The sequence below is a fragment of the Monodelphis domestica genome, chromosome X, assembly GCF_027887165.1.
Source record: "Monodelphis domestica isolate mMonDom1 chromosome X, mMonDom1.pri, whole genome shotgun sequence".
NCBI lineage: Eukaryota > Metazoa > Chordata > Mammalia > Didelphimorphia > Didelphidae > Monodelphis > Monodelphis domestica.
The window spans coordinates 71,278,867-71,291,268 of NC_077235.1; the positions used below are offsets into that span (position 1 = coordinate 71,278,867).

The 12,402-nt window shown below is 43.7% G+C and overlaps 1 protein-coding gene across 10 annotated transcripts in view; it reads left to right on the plus strand.

Moving 5' to 3' along the window:
• The window catches only part of ARHGEF9 (Cdc42 guanine nucleotide exchange factor 9), a 288,936-nt gene that overhangs the window by 231,015 nt on the left and 45,519 nt on the right, over positions 1–12,402 (plus strand). For all 10 annotated transcript variants that reach the window (XM_056808819.1, XM_056808820.1, XM_056808818.1 and 7 more), the window contains 2 exons: positions 4,168–4,359; positions 8,440–8,619. In XM_056808819.1, coding sequence (XP_056664797.1) covers positions 4,168–4,359; positions 8,440–8,619 — 372 coding nt within the window. The remainder of the gene's footprint in view (positions 1–4,167; positions 4,360–8,439; positions 8,620–12,402) is intronic.

The following is a 12,402-nucleotide window of genomic DNA, read 5'->3' on the forward strand; positions in this document are numbered from 1 at the left end:
CCATTGGTTCTTCTTGGTTACAAGGGGAAATTCTACTGGTGATGAGGAGGAATCATTGGGAAGTAACAAAGATGAAAGAAGAAAACGTCATTGGGAATCTTGTCGGCTGGGTGTTATTTTTTTTCCAAAAAGGAAGTGACTGTGAGAGACTTGAGTTCGAAGAGAAGAGTCCCTAGAATGCAGCTTCTGTAGAGGAAAACAGAAAGACTTTTCAAAATGAGATTATGGTAATATACTGTTTGACACATGAGAAGCTAAGGCCTGCCTGAGTCCATGCCCTGAAGTTGCTATATACTGGTTGTCCGTGCCTAGGCCTGGTGTTCCGTCTTTAAGACAGGGCTTCATTCCAGTCTCGGGGGGATCGTGGAAACCTTTGTCGGGCTGGTGAAGCCCATGGGCCAGTTCTTCTCAGACTAATGTTTTTAAATGCATAAACTACGTCGGATTGCAAAGGAGGCCAGTTATATTGAACTAGTTAGCAAAGCATTGTAAGAGTCAAGTTCACAAGCTCCTTACAGAGTTGAGAGTAAGTGCTGAGCTACATAGTTGAGGAAAACTGATGGAATCAGGGGTCCTCACCAAAATACAGAGAGTATATTAAACCCTTATCTTCTGTCTTAGAAGAGTGCTATGTATCCGTTCTAAGATAGGGCTGGGCAACAGGGCTTAAGTGACTTACTTGCCCACAGTCACACAGCTAGGAAATGCCTGAGCCAGATTTTAACCCAGGACCCCTCCCTTTTCTAGGCCTGGCTCTCAGTTCCCGTAGTCGCCCTCTGTTTGTACCCATATTAAGAACATTCCTGATGATGTTGATTCTATTAGCATGGCCCAACCATGAGCACTGAATATCCCTCCAGTTATTTAAGTGGCTTGTTTCTTGAAGACTCATCATATAACTCTAGATCTAGAAGTGTGGTGTAGTGTACATTGGTAGTTTGTTTCCCAAATATCATATGGCTTTTGCAGTTGTGTGTACTAAACCTTGCCTTGCTGTGATTTCATCCTGGAATTTGTTTTTGTTGTTTGGTGAGATTATTTTATATCTTGTTGCTTCAAGCAATTTCTTGGCTCCACTAGCTTGAAAACATCATTAATCTGGGAGACTTTAAAAAGCACAGAGATCTGACTAATCAGAGCATTAGAGATGGAGAGCCGTCGGAGGCCAGCTAGTCCGGCCCCCTCATCTTATCTTACAGCCTTTTTTTTCCCTTCTCTCCCTGCAGAATGTCGAAGATGTCTGGTCATTGATATCATTTGCTTGTAACGGTATGCAGACCTAAAGCTAGCGATAACTCCATGAGAGGGAACATGGTCTTTTGCCTCTCCTGGCATTGGTCTGTCTATTAGCAGGGCGTCCTTTTGCTTATCTTCTGAGTCTCTGGATTGGCCAACAATACAAATTACCTTGGACTTTGGCATAGTGGCCATCATGATGGAGAAGGGGCTTCCCTGCCCTCCTCTCCAGGGCTCTTTGAGGAGCTTGACTGCTAAGTCACAGAGTAGAGGGGTGAGGGGAGGTGAATGCGCATTTATAAGCTGGCTAAGCTAGACTGAGGGTAACCTAGGGTGGTGCAGTGGCAGAGGAGAGAAGGGAGCATATTCGTTTGTCACAAAGGCAAAATCGATAGGACTCAGCAAAAGATCAGGTCTGGGGGTGTGGAGAAAGACATTAGAATGTGAAGAGTTGAAGATGATACCCAAGTTGCCAGTCTGCGTGACCAGGAAGATGGTGGTGTCCTCCACAGTACCAGGACAGAGAAAAAATGGCAAGGAGACCAGAAGACAGTGATTATCTTGGGTAATGGCAAATTTCAGATGAGATGGGGACAATCTAGTTGGACATTTCCAGTGGGGAGTTGGAGATTAGGGCTCAAGAGGTTAGGAGTTGGCCAGGTAGATTTGAGAATGATCAACAGAGGTGATCACTGGATGCATGGGAGCTGATGAGATCACCAGGTAAAGTCGTTATGGAGGGGGAAGAAAAAAGGACCCAGGACAGAACTCTGGGGGGTATCTGCCTTTAGTGGATGAAGATATCCTGTAAAGGGGACCAAGACGGTGTGTGGCGAAGTAGGAGAAGAGTCTGAGGAGCATAGTAATCATAATGAGGATGATGACACCTAAAGTTCTAAAAAGCTTTAAGGTTTTCCAAAGCACATCCTCACCACCATCTTGGGAGGTAGATTCTATTATTATTCTCATTTTACAGATAAGGAAACTGTGACCAAGGGAGGTTTAGTGACTAGCCCAGAGCCACAGAGATAATAAGTGCCCAAGTCTGTGGTTCAATTCAGAGTCGGGAAGACTCTAGGACCATCCCTCTATCCACAGCATCCCCAGCCACCTCTTCAATTCTGTCATTGAAAACACATTGAAATGGGGGAAGTCAAGGAGAAGAGGGTGTTCATTGGTTGCACAGATGTCAAGAAAGATAAGGACTGAGAAAAGGTCAGTAGATGTGGCCATCAGGAGATCACTGGTAGTGTTCGAGAAAAACTTCAGCTGAACAATGACATTGGGAAGCAGATTTCTGTAGAGAGTTAAGGACAGAGGAGAGAAATCAAGTCACCATTTGTAATGGCCATCTCCAGTTGGTGAGCCATGAAAGTGAGAAATATCATTGACTTACCTTCGGTATTTGTGTTGATTCTTCTCTTTGGGATTAGATTAAGTTGGCAAAGTAGACACGTGGGTCTACGGCTTCTTTTTTCGGGAGTAATAAGGTCCATTTCACCTCCCCTACCCCAAGTATCTGCTATCCTTGCCCCTTTCAGATCAGTCCCTCAAGGAACTCAAAATTACACCACTGCCAGCATGAACCTCTGTGTTTCTGTGGCCTAACCCAGCTGCCCTTTCCACATCTTTGTTTCCTCAGGACCATTTTGATTTCCCACATAGCACATTAAGGGCTGTAATGTTAAAGTGCACATGGATGAGTCCTATTGCTATTGTTAGAGAAAATGGTTTGCTGGAGAAATCTTGACAGATCTCTGTTTTTCATCTTTTCTTTGACCTTTAGGCCCACCCTTCAGTGATGAGTATATTTTTGTGCGTTGCTCAGTCATTTCAGTTGGATTCAACTTTTTGGGACCCCTCCATGGACCTCCATGGGCTTTTCTTGGCCAAGATCCTGGAGTGGCTCACCATTTCCTTCACCTTTTTGTCAGAACTCTCCACTAGGACCTGTCCATCTTAGCTAACCCTTCACAGTCCGGCTCATAGTTTTCTATGTTATTATTATTATTATTATTTCAATTATGTGTAGAAATCATCTGTGCCCATTGTCTTCTGACATTTTGCAATTTCCCCTCCCAGAGGCGCTACATAGTTTGCTATAGCTTAGTGTATACCTCATAGTTTCATTGTACTATGAAAAGCCCCTCCACTGGAACAAAGCAGTGATTTTTAGTCAGAGGTTAAGTGACTTGCCCAGAGTCACACAGCTAGGAAGTTTCTGAGGCTAGATTTTAAGTCAAGTCTTCCCGACTTTAAACCCAGTGCTCTATCTACTGAGCTACCCAGATGCTCCTAATGTTTGGTATAATCTGATTGAAACCAGTTCATGGGATCATAATTGGGTTTCTTGCCAAGCTTTATGAAAATTAGTTTTTCCCTCCACTGCTTGCTGTTTTTAAGGCAATCACTTAACCTCAACTGACTAGCCCCTTGACACTCTTATGTCTTAGAATTGATACTAGTAGGAGCAGCTAGGTGGCTCAGTGGACAGAGAGCCACACCTAGAGATGGGATGTCCTGGGTTCAAATGTGGCTTTAGACACTTCCTAGCTGGGTGACCCTGGGCAAGTCACTTAACCTCCATTCCCTACTCCTTACTGTTCTTCTGCCTTGAACCAATACACAGTATGGATTCTAAGATGGGGAGGTAAGGGCTTTTTAAAAATAAAAATAAAATAAATAAGGCAATACTGCTAATACTCTTCCATCATCTTCTGTTAGATTTTACAAGTGTTTGTCTTTCTAAACTAACACTGAACTTCACTTCCACATCTCTTGCAGGGTGATGAAGTATTTTCTAAGTGAGGAGTTTCCTAGTCCCTTTTGGCCTTCAATTTGTGGTGGTTGATTTATTTCAGTTAAAATTCCTTAGAAAATAGTGACAGTCTATCTTTTTTGTTCATTCTTGCTCCTTTTTTCTTCTCCTAGCTGTGGGTGAACCAGGAAGACGGTGTGGAAGAAGGGACCAGTGAGGTACAGAATGGACACCTGGACCCCAATGCCGACTGCCTCTGCCTGGGCAGATCACTGCAGAACCGGGACCAGATGCGGGCCAATGTCATCAATGAGATCATGAGCACTGAGCGCCACTATATCAAGCACCTCAAAGACATATGTGAGGTAAGCCAAGGAGTGCCCCATAGGTGCAGTGACCTCCTGAATGGGAGAATCTGAGAGTATTCAGCAGCTCTACCTTTCTCTCATACCTTGAACAAGACATTTTCATTTCCTGGAGGCAGTGTGTTATGGTGGAAAGAGCCAGGAGACATGGGTTCTAGTGTTGGCCCTACCGAGACTAGGTGTTACCTTGGTAATAAAACCTAGCTTCCTCAGTCCTTGATTTCCTCCTCTTTATGGAGATAAGAGGTGGAAGAAAAACCCTTTTTATAGTAATATATTAATTATCATTATTCTCTGTGCCTCATCTTCCCCATTTGGAAATTAGAGAGAAGAAGAATTAGCCTTGCCAGGGGCAAACATACAAGTTCACCTTGGGCCTTGGAACTCTGCTTTTCCAGTGTGACCTCTCAGGCAAAAAGATAAGCTAAGGGCTTCTTCAGGAATCTGACTCTGAAAACCACAGTTCTGTTCTGGGGGGCTCTTTTCTTCCCCCCAACTTCCTGGCATTGGCCTTCATCCACACACCTTTCTAGGAGGAGAATTACACTTGGAGCCAATATGCCCCAGTTTAAACCCTGCCTTGTTTTTTTACTTGTAACCTTGAAATCCTGTGATACGGGTGCTCAGCTAGGCTTGTGTCATTCATTAGGGTATCCTGGACCCGAGGGCAGACACGATGACCCATTCCCCCAATTCCCTGACACCGAATCTAGATGTTTTTCCCTCTCTCCCCAAACTGCCTCCTATTCCAGATCTCAGCTTCTTTCTTTCTAGCTAGCCAATGGATAAACAACTCCTGCTTCTCTAACACTCTCCAGCTTGTAATAACCAGATCCCAAGGCACCTTTCTATGATTCTAAATGACAGAAGACTCATTGAGCTGCATTGGTATAGGGAGCTTTTTCACCAGGAATTCCCTGTACTGATGAAATCACAGGTTGGTTATTGGTTTTGTTTTTTTAACATTCTTTTTAAATTTTTGAATTCTAAATTCCCTCTCTTCCTCTCACACACCCACTGAGAAGGCAAGTAATCTATCAATTATACATGTGAAATCATGTAAAACCAATTTCCAAATTAGCCGTATTTAAAAAGGAAGAAAAATAGAGAAAATTAGACTTCAAATTGCACTCAGAGTTCATCAGTTCTCTCTGGAGGGAGAGAGAGCATTTTTTTCTTCCTGAGACCTTTGAAATTGTCTTGGATCATTGTATTGATCAAAGTAACAAAGTTTTTCTCAGTTGATCACCATTATGACATTGCTGTTACTGTATACAATGATCTCCCAGTTTGTCTAACTTCCCTTTCCATCAGTGCACATAGGTCTTGCCATGTTTTTCTAAAAGACCCCCCTTGTCTATTCTTTCTTTATTTCCATCTCAGAATCAATACTGTTCATTGGTTCCAAGGCGGAAGAGACGTATGGGCTAAGTAATGGCAACCCCTTAATTTCCAATTCTTTGCTACCACAAAAAGAACTGCTTTTAATATTTTTGCACAAATAGATCCTTTTCCTTTTTCTTTTATGTCTGGGATACAGAACTAGTAGTGGGACTGCTGGTCAAAAGGTAGTCACAGTATTATAGAATAGACCTTTGGGCATATTTCCCAATAAAGTCCAGAATAGTTGGACTTCATTAATGTACCTATTTTTCCCTCATCCCCTGTAGCCTTTGTCATTTCTGATAAATATGAAGTGGTACCTCGGAGTTTTAATTTGCATTTCTCTAATCAGTAGTGATTTCGAGCATTTTTTCCATGACTATAGATAGCTTTGATTTCTTCTGAAAACTACCAGTTTATATCCTTTTGACCATTTATCAATGGGTGAATGGCTTGTATTTTTTATAATTTAGAATCATTTCTATCTCAATATATGAGAAATGAGGCTTTTATCAAACAGACATAAAAATTTTCAATATCATCTCATTGTCTGATATCTTTTAGCATAATGTAGTTTCCTTGATTATCTCTTTTAATTAGGTCTATTTTTACTTTTGCTTTGTCTGAGATCATGATTGCTATCCCTTCTTTTTATACTTCAGATCAAGCATATTAGATTCTGCTCCAGCCCTTTATTTTAACTCTATATTTTAACTCTTTCATGTCTGTCTCTTGTAAACAAGATGTTGGGTTCTGGTTTCTAATTGATTTTGCTAGCAACTTCCATTTTATGGGTGAACGCATCCCTTTTACATTCACAGTCATATTTACTAACTATGTATTTCCCTCCGTGCCATTTTCTTCTGTTTCCTCCCCCTTACCTCCACCCCTTTATCCTCTCCCTCCTCAAAAGTCTATTTTGCTTCTAAAGGCTACCTCCCTTTCATCATCCCTTCCCTTTCTTCTAGCCCCTTCCCTTCTTATTTCCTCATTGGGTAAGTTTTCTATACATAACTGAATATTATGTTCCTCTTTGAACCAATTCCAATGAGAGTGAGGTTCAAGCTTTGCCACCCCTCCCTCTACTGTGAAAGCTCTTCCTTGCTTGCTTTTATAAGAGAAATTTCCCCCTTCTACTTCTCCCTTCTTTCTTTTCCCAATGCATCTCTCTTTCTCACCCCTTCATTTTATTTGGAGATATTTCCAGCATAATTGACCTATACCCATGTCTTCTATGTAACTTCCTTTTAACTGCTCTACTAATGATGAAGTTCTTAGGAGTAATATATATCATCTATCCATATAGGAATTTAAATAGTTTAACTTTATTAAATTCCCTTTCTGATCACTCTTTCTTATTTACCTTTTTATGCTTTTATTGTGTCTTGAGTTTGAATGTCACATTTTCTATTTAGCTCTGGTCTTTTCATTAGGGATGCATGAAAATCCCTAATTTCATTAAATATAAATTTTTTCTCCTGAAGAATTACACTCAGTTTTGCTGTATAGTTTATTCTTGGTTGCAATCTTAGCTCCCTTGTCTTCTGGAATATTATAGTTCAAACTCTCTGCTCCTTTAATGTGGAAGCTTCCAAATCTACTGTGATCCTGACTGTGACTCCATGATATTTGAATTGTTTCTTTCTGACTGCTTGCAGTGTTTTCTTCTTGACCTGGGTGCTCTGGAATGTTGCTATAATATTACTGAGAGTTTTCATTTTGAGATTTCTTTCAGGAGGTGATTGGTAGATTCCTACAATTTCAATTTTACTCTCTGGATCTAAGATATCAGGGCATTTTCCTTGGTAATTTCTTGGAACTCGATTTCTTTGATGGTAGCTTTCAAGTAGTCCAATAATTCTTAAATTATTTCTCCTCCATCTCTTTGCCAAGTCAGTTGTTTTTCCAATGAGATAGTTCACATTTTCTTCAATTTGTCCTTCTTTTTACTTTGTTTAATTGTTTCTTGATGCTTTATGAAGACATTAGCTTCCACTCATGCTATTGTTTTCAGAGTTTGTTCTAGAAGTCTGCAAGTTTTTGGTGCTTCTGTGGTGGTGTAATCTGAGTGAGAGCTATGGTCACTGTTCTTTTGGTCCACACTGATCTTTACCCAAAAGGGGCCCTTGATGCCTTATGACCAACTGCTAGTGCTCCTCTTTGCCCTAGAATTATGGCTTAGAATTGCATATGGACTATAGAGATGCCAGGTATTCCCAGTGCCAGCAAAGGGCCCTCTATAATCTCTTTCTGAACTATTGTCTGACACCCTTTATTGTCTTCTGGTATAAGAAAAATGTATCACCCTGACCCTTTGTTGGCTCTGCCTCTCCAAAATTTGATTTGAGGCATTATTTTACAGTTACTTAGAAGAGAATATTGGGAGAGTTCAGCTGAGACGCTATACCTAATCTGCTATCTTGGCTCTACCCTCCATTTTTTTACCTCCTACCTTCCATCTTAGGATCAATATGGTATATTGTTTCTAAGGCAGAATAACAGTAAGGGCTAGGCAATGGGGTCGAGTGACTTTCCCAGGGTCACACAGCTATGAAGTGTCTGAAGTCCATTGTTTTTTAATTACAGAGATTCAACTGGATGGATTCTGGGATGGAGTCTGGCTTGCTACAGAGTTCAGTGGGTTGGCTCTCCCTGGGTAGCCCCTTGTCATTGTAGCCTTCCTTCCCTCCCTTGCAGGGTTACTTGAAACAGTGCCGAAAGAGACGGGACATGTTCAGCGATGAGCAGCTGAAAGTGATCTTTGGCAATATCGAAGACATCTACCGGTTTCAGATGGGCTTTGTACGTGACTTGGAGAAGCAGTATAATAATGAGGACCCACACCTCAGTGAGATCGGGCCCTGCTTCCTGGAGCACGTGAGTCTCTTTGGGCCTGCTGGCCTTGGGCTGGGTGGAGGGAGGTGGGAGAGGCAGGCTGCTTGAAAGGCCAGGCCAAACTGACTCCTAGGCTGCATTCACACCTCCCTAGCTGAAGGCAATAGCAAGTGGTCAAGCTTGAGCCCAACCATGTTGGGGATGAGAAGAATGTAGGTGAAGACTGGTCTCATTTCCTCGCTCTTTTCCCCATTGGCCTTGTAACTTCAGGCAAGTCGCTTCTATGCCCTCGACCTATGTTTTTCTGTCAAATGAGGCCATAGTTGAAACAGCCTGGCATAGTGGCTGCTGTGTGACCCTGTGCCCGTTGGATAACTTCTCTATACCTCAGTTTCCTTAACTAAAAAAAGAATGTAGTTGGACCACAGTTCTACGAAGGTCCCTTCCAGCTGAGACCGTGTAACAGAGCCCTAGAGGGAATCAGGAATCTTGAGTCTTCTCCCCAAACCCTAAACTCCCCCAGACTTCATCTGTCCTTCTTCAGACCACTGGGGGAAGACCACCATCTGTCCCAATCAGTCCCTCGCCCCTAGTGGGCACCTTCACAACAATTTGAAGAAGGCATCATTGTAGCCACTTGCATCGAGCTAACAGAAGGGATCAAATTGTTTCCAAGACCCAACGTTGCCCGTAACCCCCATAGAGCTTCCATTAGGCTTGAGCAGGCCCTGTTTGATGGTAACTCACTTAATGGCTTTGTCCTTGAGGCTGTCCACCCTGAGCACCTGTAGGTGGACAGGCTATGGGAAGTGGGACCAGATTAAGGTCTGGAGGGACAAACACTTAGGGAGTCATTCACCCCTTTGCAGGGAGGCCTCTGGTGTTTAACGGTCTAAGGGGGGAAGGGAGGGGTGGAAATGGATGGGAATCGAGATGATTGCCGAGGTCCATTGGCTGGAGCACTTGGCTTGGAGTCAGAAAGACCTGAGTTCACATTCTATCTCTTGACACTTGCTGGGTCACCTGGGCAAGTCACTGGGCCTCGGTTTCCTCCTATAAATGTGGGCATGATTTTATATGGTCTCTAAGGTCCCTTCTACCTCTGGAATCTATAATCTTAGATTCTAAATTTGAAAGAGGCCCATTTCGCCTGACCTCCATCATTTTCTAGAGGGCAACAAGCCCCAGGAAGACTTAGTAATTTTGCCCAATTCACAGAAGCAGGAAGCATTCAAAGTGTGATGCGAACCCACTTCCTCATACTCTAGAGCCATTGTTCCTTCCCCTATCCCTTTCTGACTTCCACCTTGCTCCTCCTTCCTTCTTTCCTCAATCTGGAAGCGACTGAATCAGCCTAAATTCTGAATGACCACGGGGGGCCTCTTGGCTTTAGGCCTCTTCCTTGGTGGAGATGGAAGAGCTGTTTTAACTTGGGCCCAGTTACAGCCTGGGTAGCCTCCCTGGATCTCCTCATTTTGAGGTGGTAGCTAGACAGGAGGGCGTCTAGACTCCCCATGAGCCTGCGGAAGCACAGGAACTAGGAGAGCCTTGGGGGACGGCTTGACTTCACCATCCCAGAAGGCCCTCTTGGCTGGAGGAATTGCAGGAGATGAGTGGTTTGCCAGTGGCCTCCACTCCCCTCAATATGTGGTGACGTCCCTCACCCCTTGGGCCACGGCAGTTTAGCCTTTCTGCCCCCACCTAGCCCTTAGCCTTGGTTCCCTTGCAGTTTTGAACTTGCTTTTCCCAATCCCAACTTGCCTTCTTTCTCCTAGAGCTCCCCTCCCTTGTCCAGTCCACTACTAGTGGTAATCATTGACAGCCCCCATGCCTAGCATACAGTAGGGGCCTCATAAATGCTTCTTAATTCATTGGTCTACTGGCTAGTGTGAGGCAAAACTAGAATATTTCTACCCTTAAAGAGAGGTAGAGCCAGTCTCCATCAGCATGTGAATTAGGAGGGTAGAGACCAGAAGCCTCTTGGGCAAAGAGGACACCGCAAATGCTGTGCCATAGGAGCTCTGGGTTCTTAGGGCACTTAAACCCAAAGGCCAGGCAGGGAGACTGGCGGGCTTAAATGAGGAGGTTTCTATCACCCAAATGATGTTTTCTTCACATAATCATTGGCAGCATGGGATTGAAAAGGACTCTTTAGAATCAGAAGACGGGGGGGGGGGGGACGGACTGGGTAGCACAGTGGATAGAGCACCAACCCTGGAATCAGGAGGATCTGGGTTCAATTCTGGCCTCAGACCTGGCTGAGTCACCCTGGGCAAGTCACTTAACCCGAATTGCCTAGCCTTTCCTGCTCATCTGTCCTAGAATTGATACTAAGGCAGAAGATGAGATAGCACAGTCGATAGGGGAACAAGCATGAAATTGGGAGGACCTGGGTTCAAAACTGGCCTCAAATACTTCCTAACTGTATTACCCTGGGAAAGTCACTTAGCCCTGATTGCCTACTTCTTCCCCCTTGCCTCAGAGTTATTACTAAGATAGAAAGTAGGGGTTTGGGGGAAAAAGAAGACCTAAGTGGGAAAGGAGGTGGAAATAAGATTCCCCTCCCTAGGCCTCAGTTTCCTTCCTTGTAAAATACAATGGTGTAGGACTAGACTGTCCAAATTCCCTCACAGCTCTAGACCTAGGAGCAGGAGCCCGTGACCCTCTGATTGCCTTGATATTTCAATGAGCTTGGCCATGGAATATTTTCTCCAAATGACTGAGACACTGTCATGCTCAGAACTGATCCCTGCAGCCTTCATATTGACTTTGAAAACCACAAATGAACATTCTCCACTTATTTGGTGTTTTTATGATTCTGCTCAACATTTCCTAATGGTGTTTTCCAGTGTTGTGGGCCACTCAAGAATGGTAGACAGTGATTTGGGTGCCTTTGCCTTAGATCATAGAATGTTCCAGCTAGAAAGGTCTTCAGGTATCATCTTGTTCAAACCGCTCATTTTACAGAGAAGGAAACTGAGACCCAGAGATAGGGAAAGGGATTTGGCCCAGGTAACCACAGTTAGTAATTTATAGAACAAGGATTTGAACCCAATGCCTCTAACCCCAAATGAGGTGCTTCCCTGTACTCTTTTTGAATCATTACCTTCCATCTTAGAATCAATACTGTATATGGATTCCAAGGCAGAGGAGCGGTAGGGCTAGGCAATGAGGGGTTGAGTGACTTGCCCAGGGTCATCCAGCTGGGAAGTGTCTGAGACCAGATTGGAACCCAGGACCTCCCATATCTACGCCTGGCTCTCTATCCACTGAGCCACCAGGCTGCCCCCTAGCTCTCCTCTCAAGGAGTCCCAAAGTGAACAGCTTGGGAGTCATCACAGCTTTTGAGGATAGTGTAGATGCTATGAGAAAATTGAGTCTAGCAAAGAAGGACAGTCTCACATCTAGAATTTTAATTAATGGGATCTCAAGGGGCAGCTGGGTAGCTCAGTGGATAAGAGAGCCAGGCCTGGAGATGGAAGATCTTGGAATACACAGTATTGATTCTAAGATGGAGGGTAATGGTTTAGGGGAAAAAGAGATGGGATCTCAAGTCTAGCAGAAGACTTCTGATTGCAGAAGGCTGCCACACTGTAGTCCTTCTTTACATTTTGTACCGTGGGCCCATTGGCAGTCTGGGGAAGCCTGTGGGTCTCTTCCCAGAATAATATCGTTAAATGAATAAAGCAAGATATCTAGGATTACAAAGGAAACCAGTTATTTGAAAATATAGCCATCAAATGGTTTTACAGCAACTTCAGGGACCCCTAGTTAAGAAGAAGAACTCATGCTGTAGTATAAAGAATAATGAACAAGTCCCCTCCC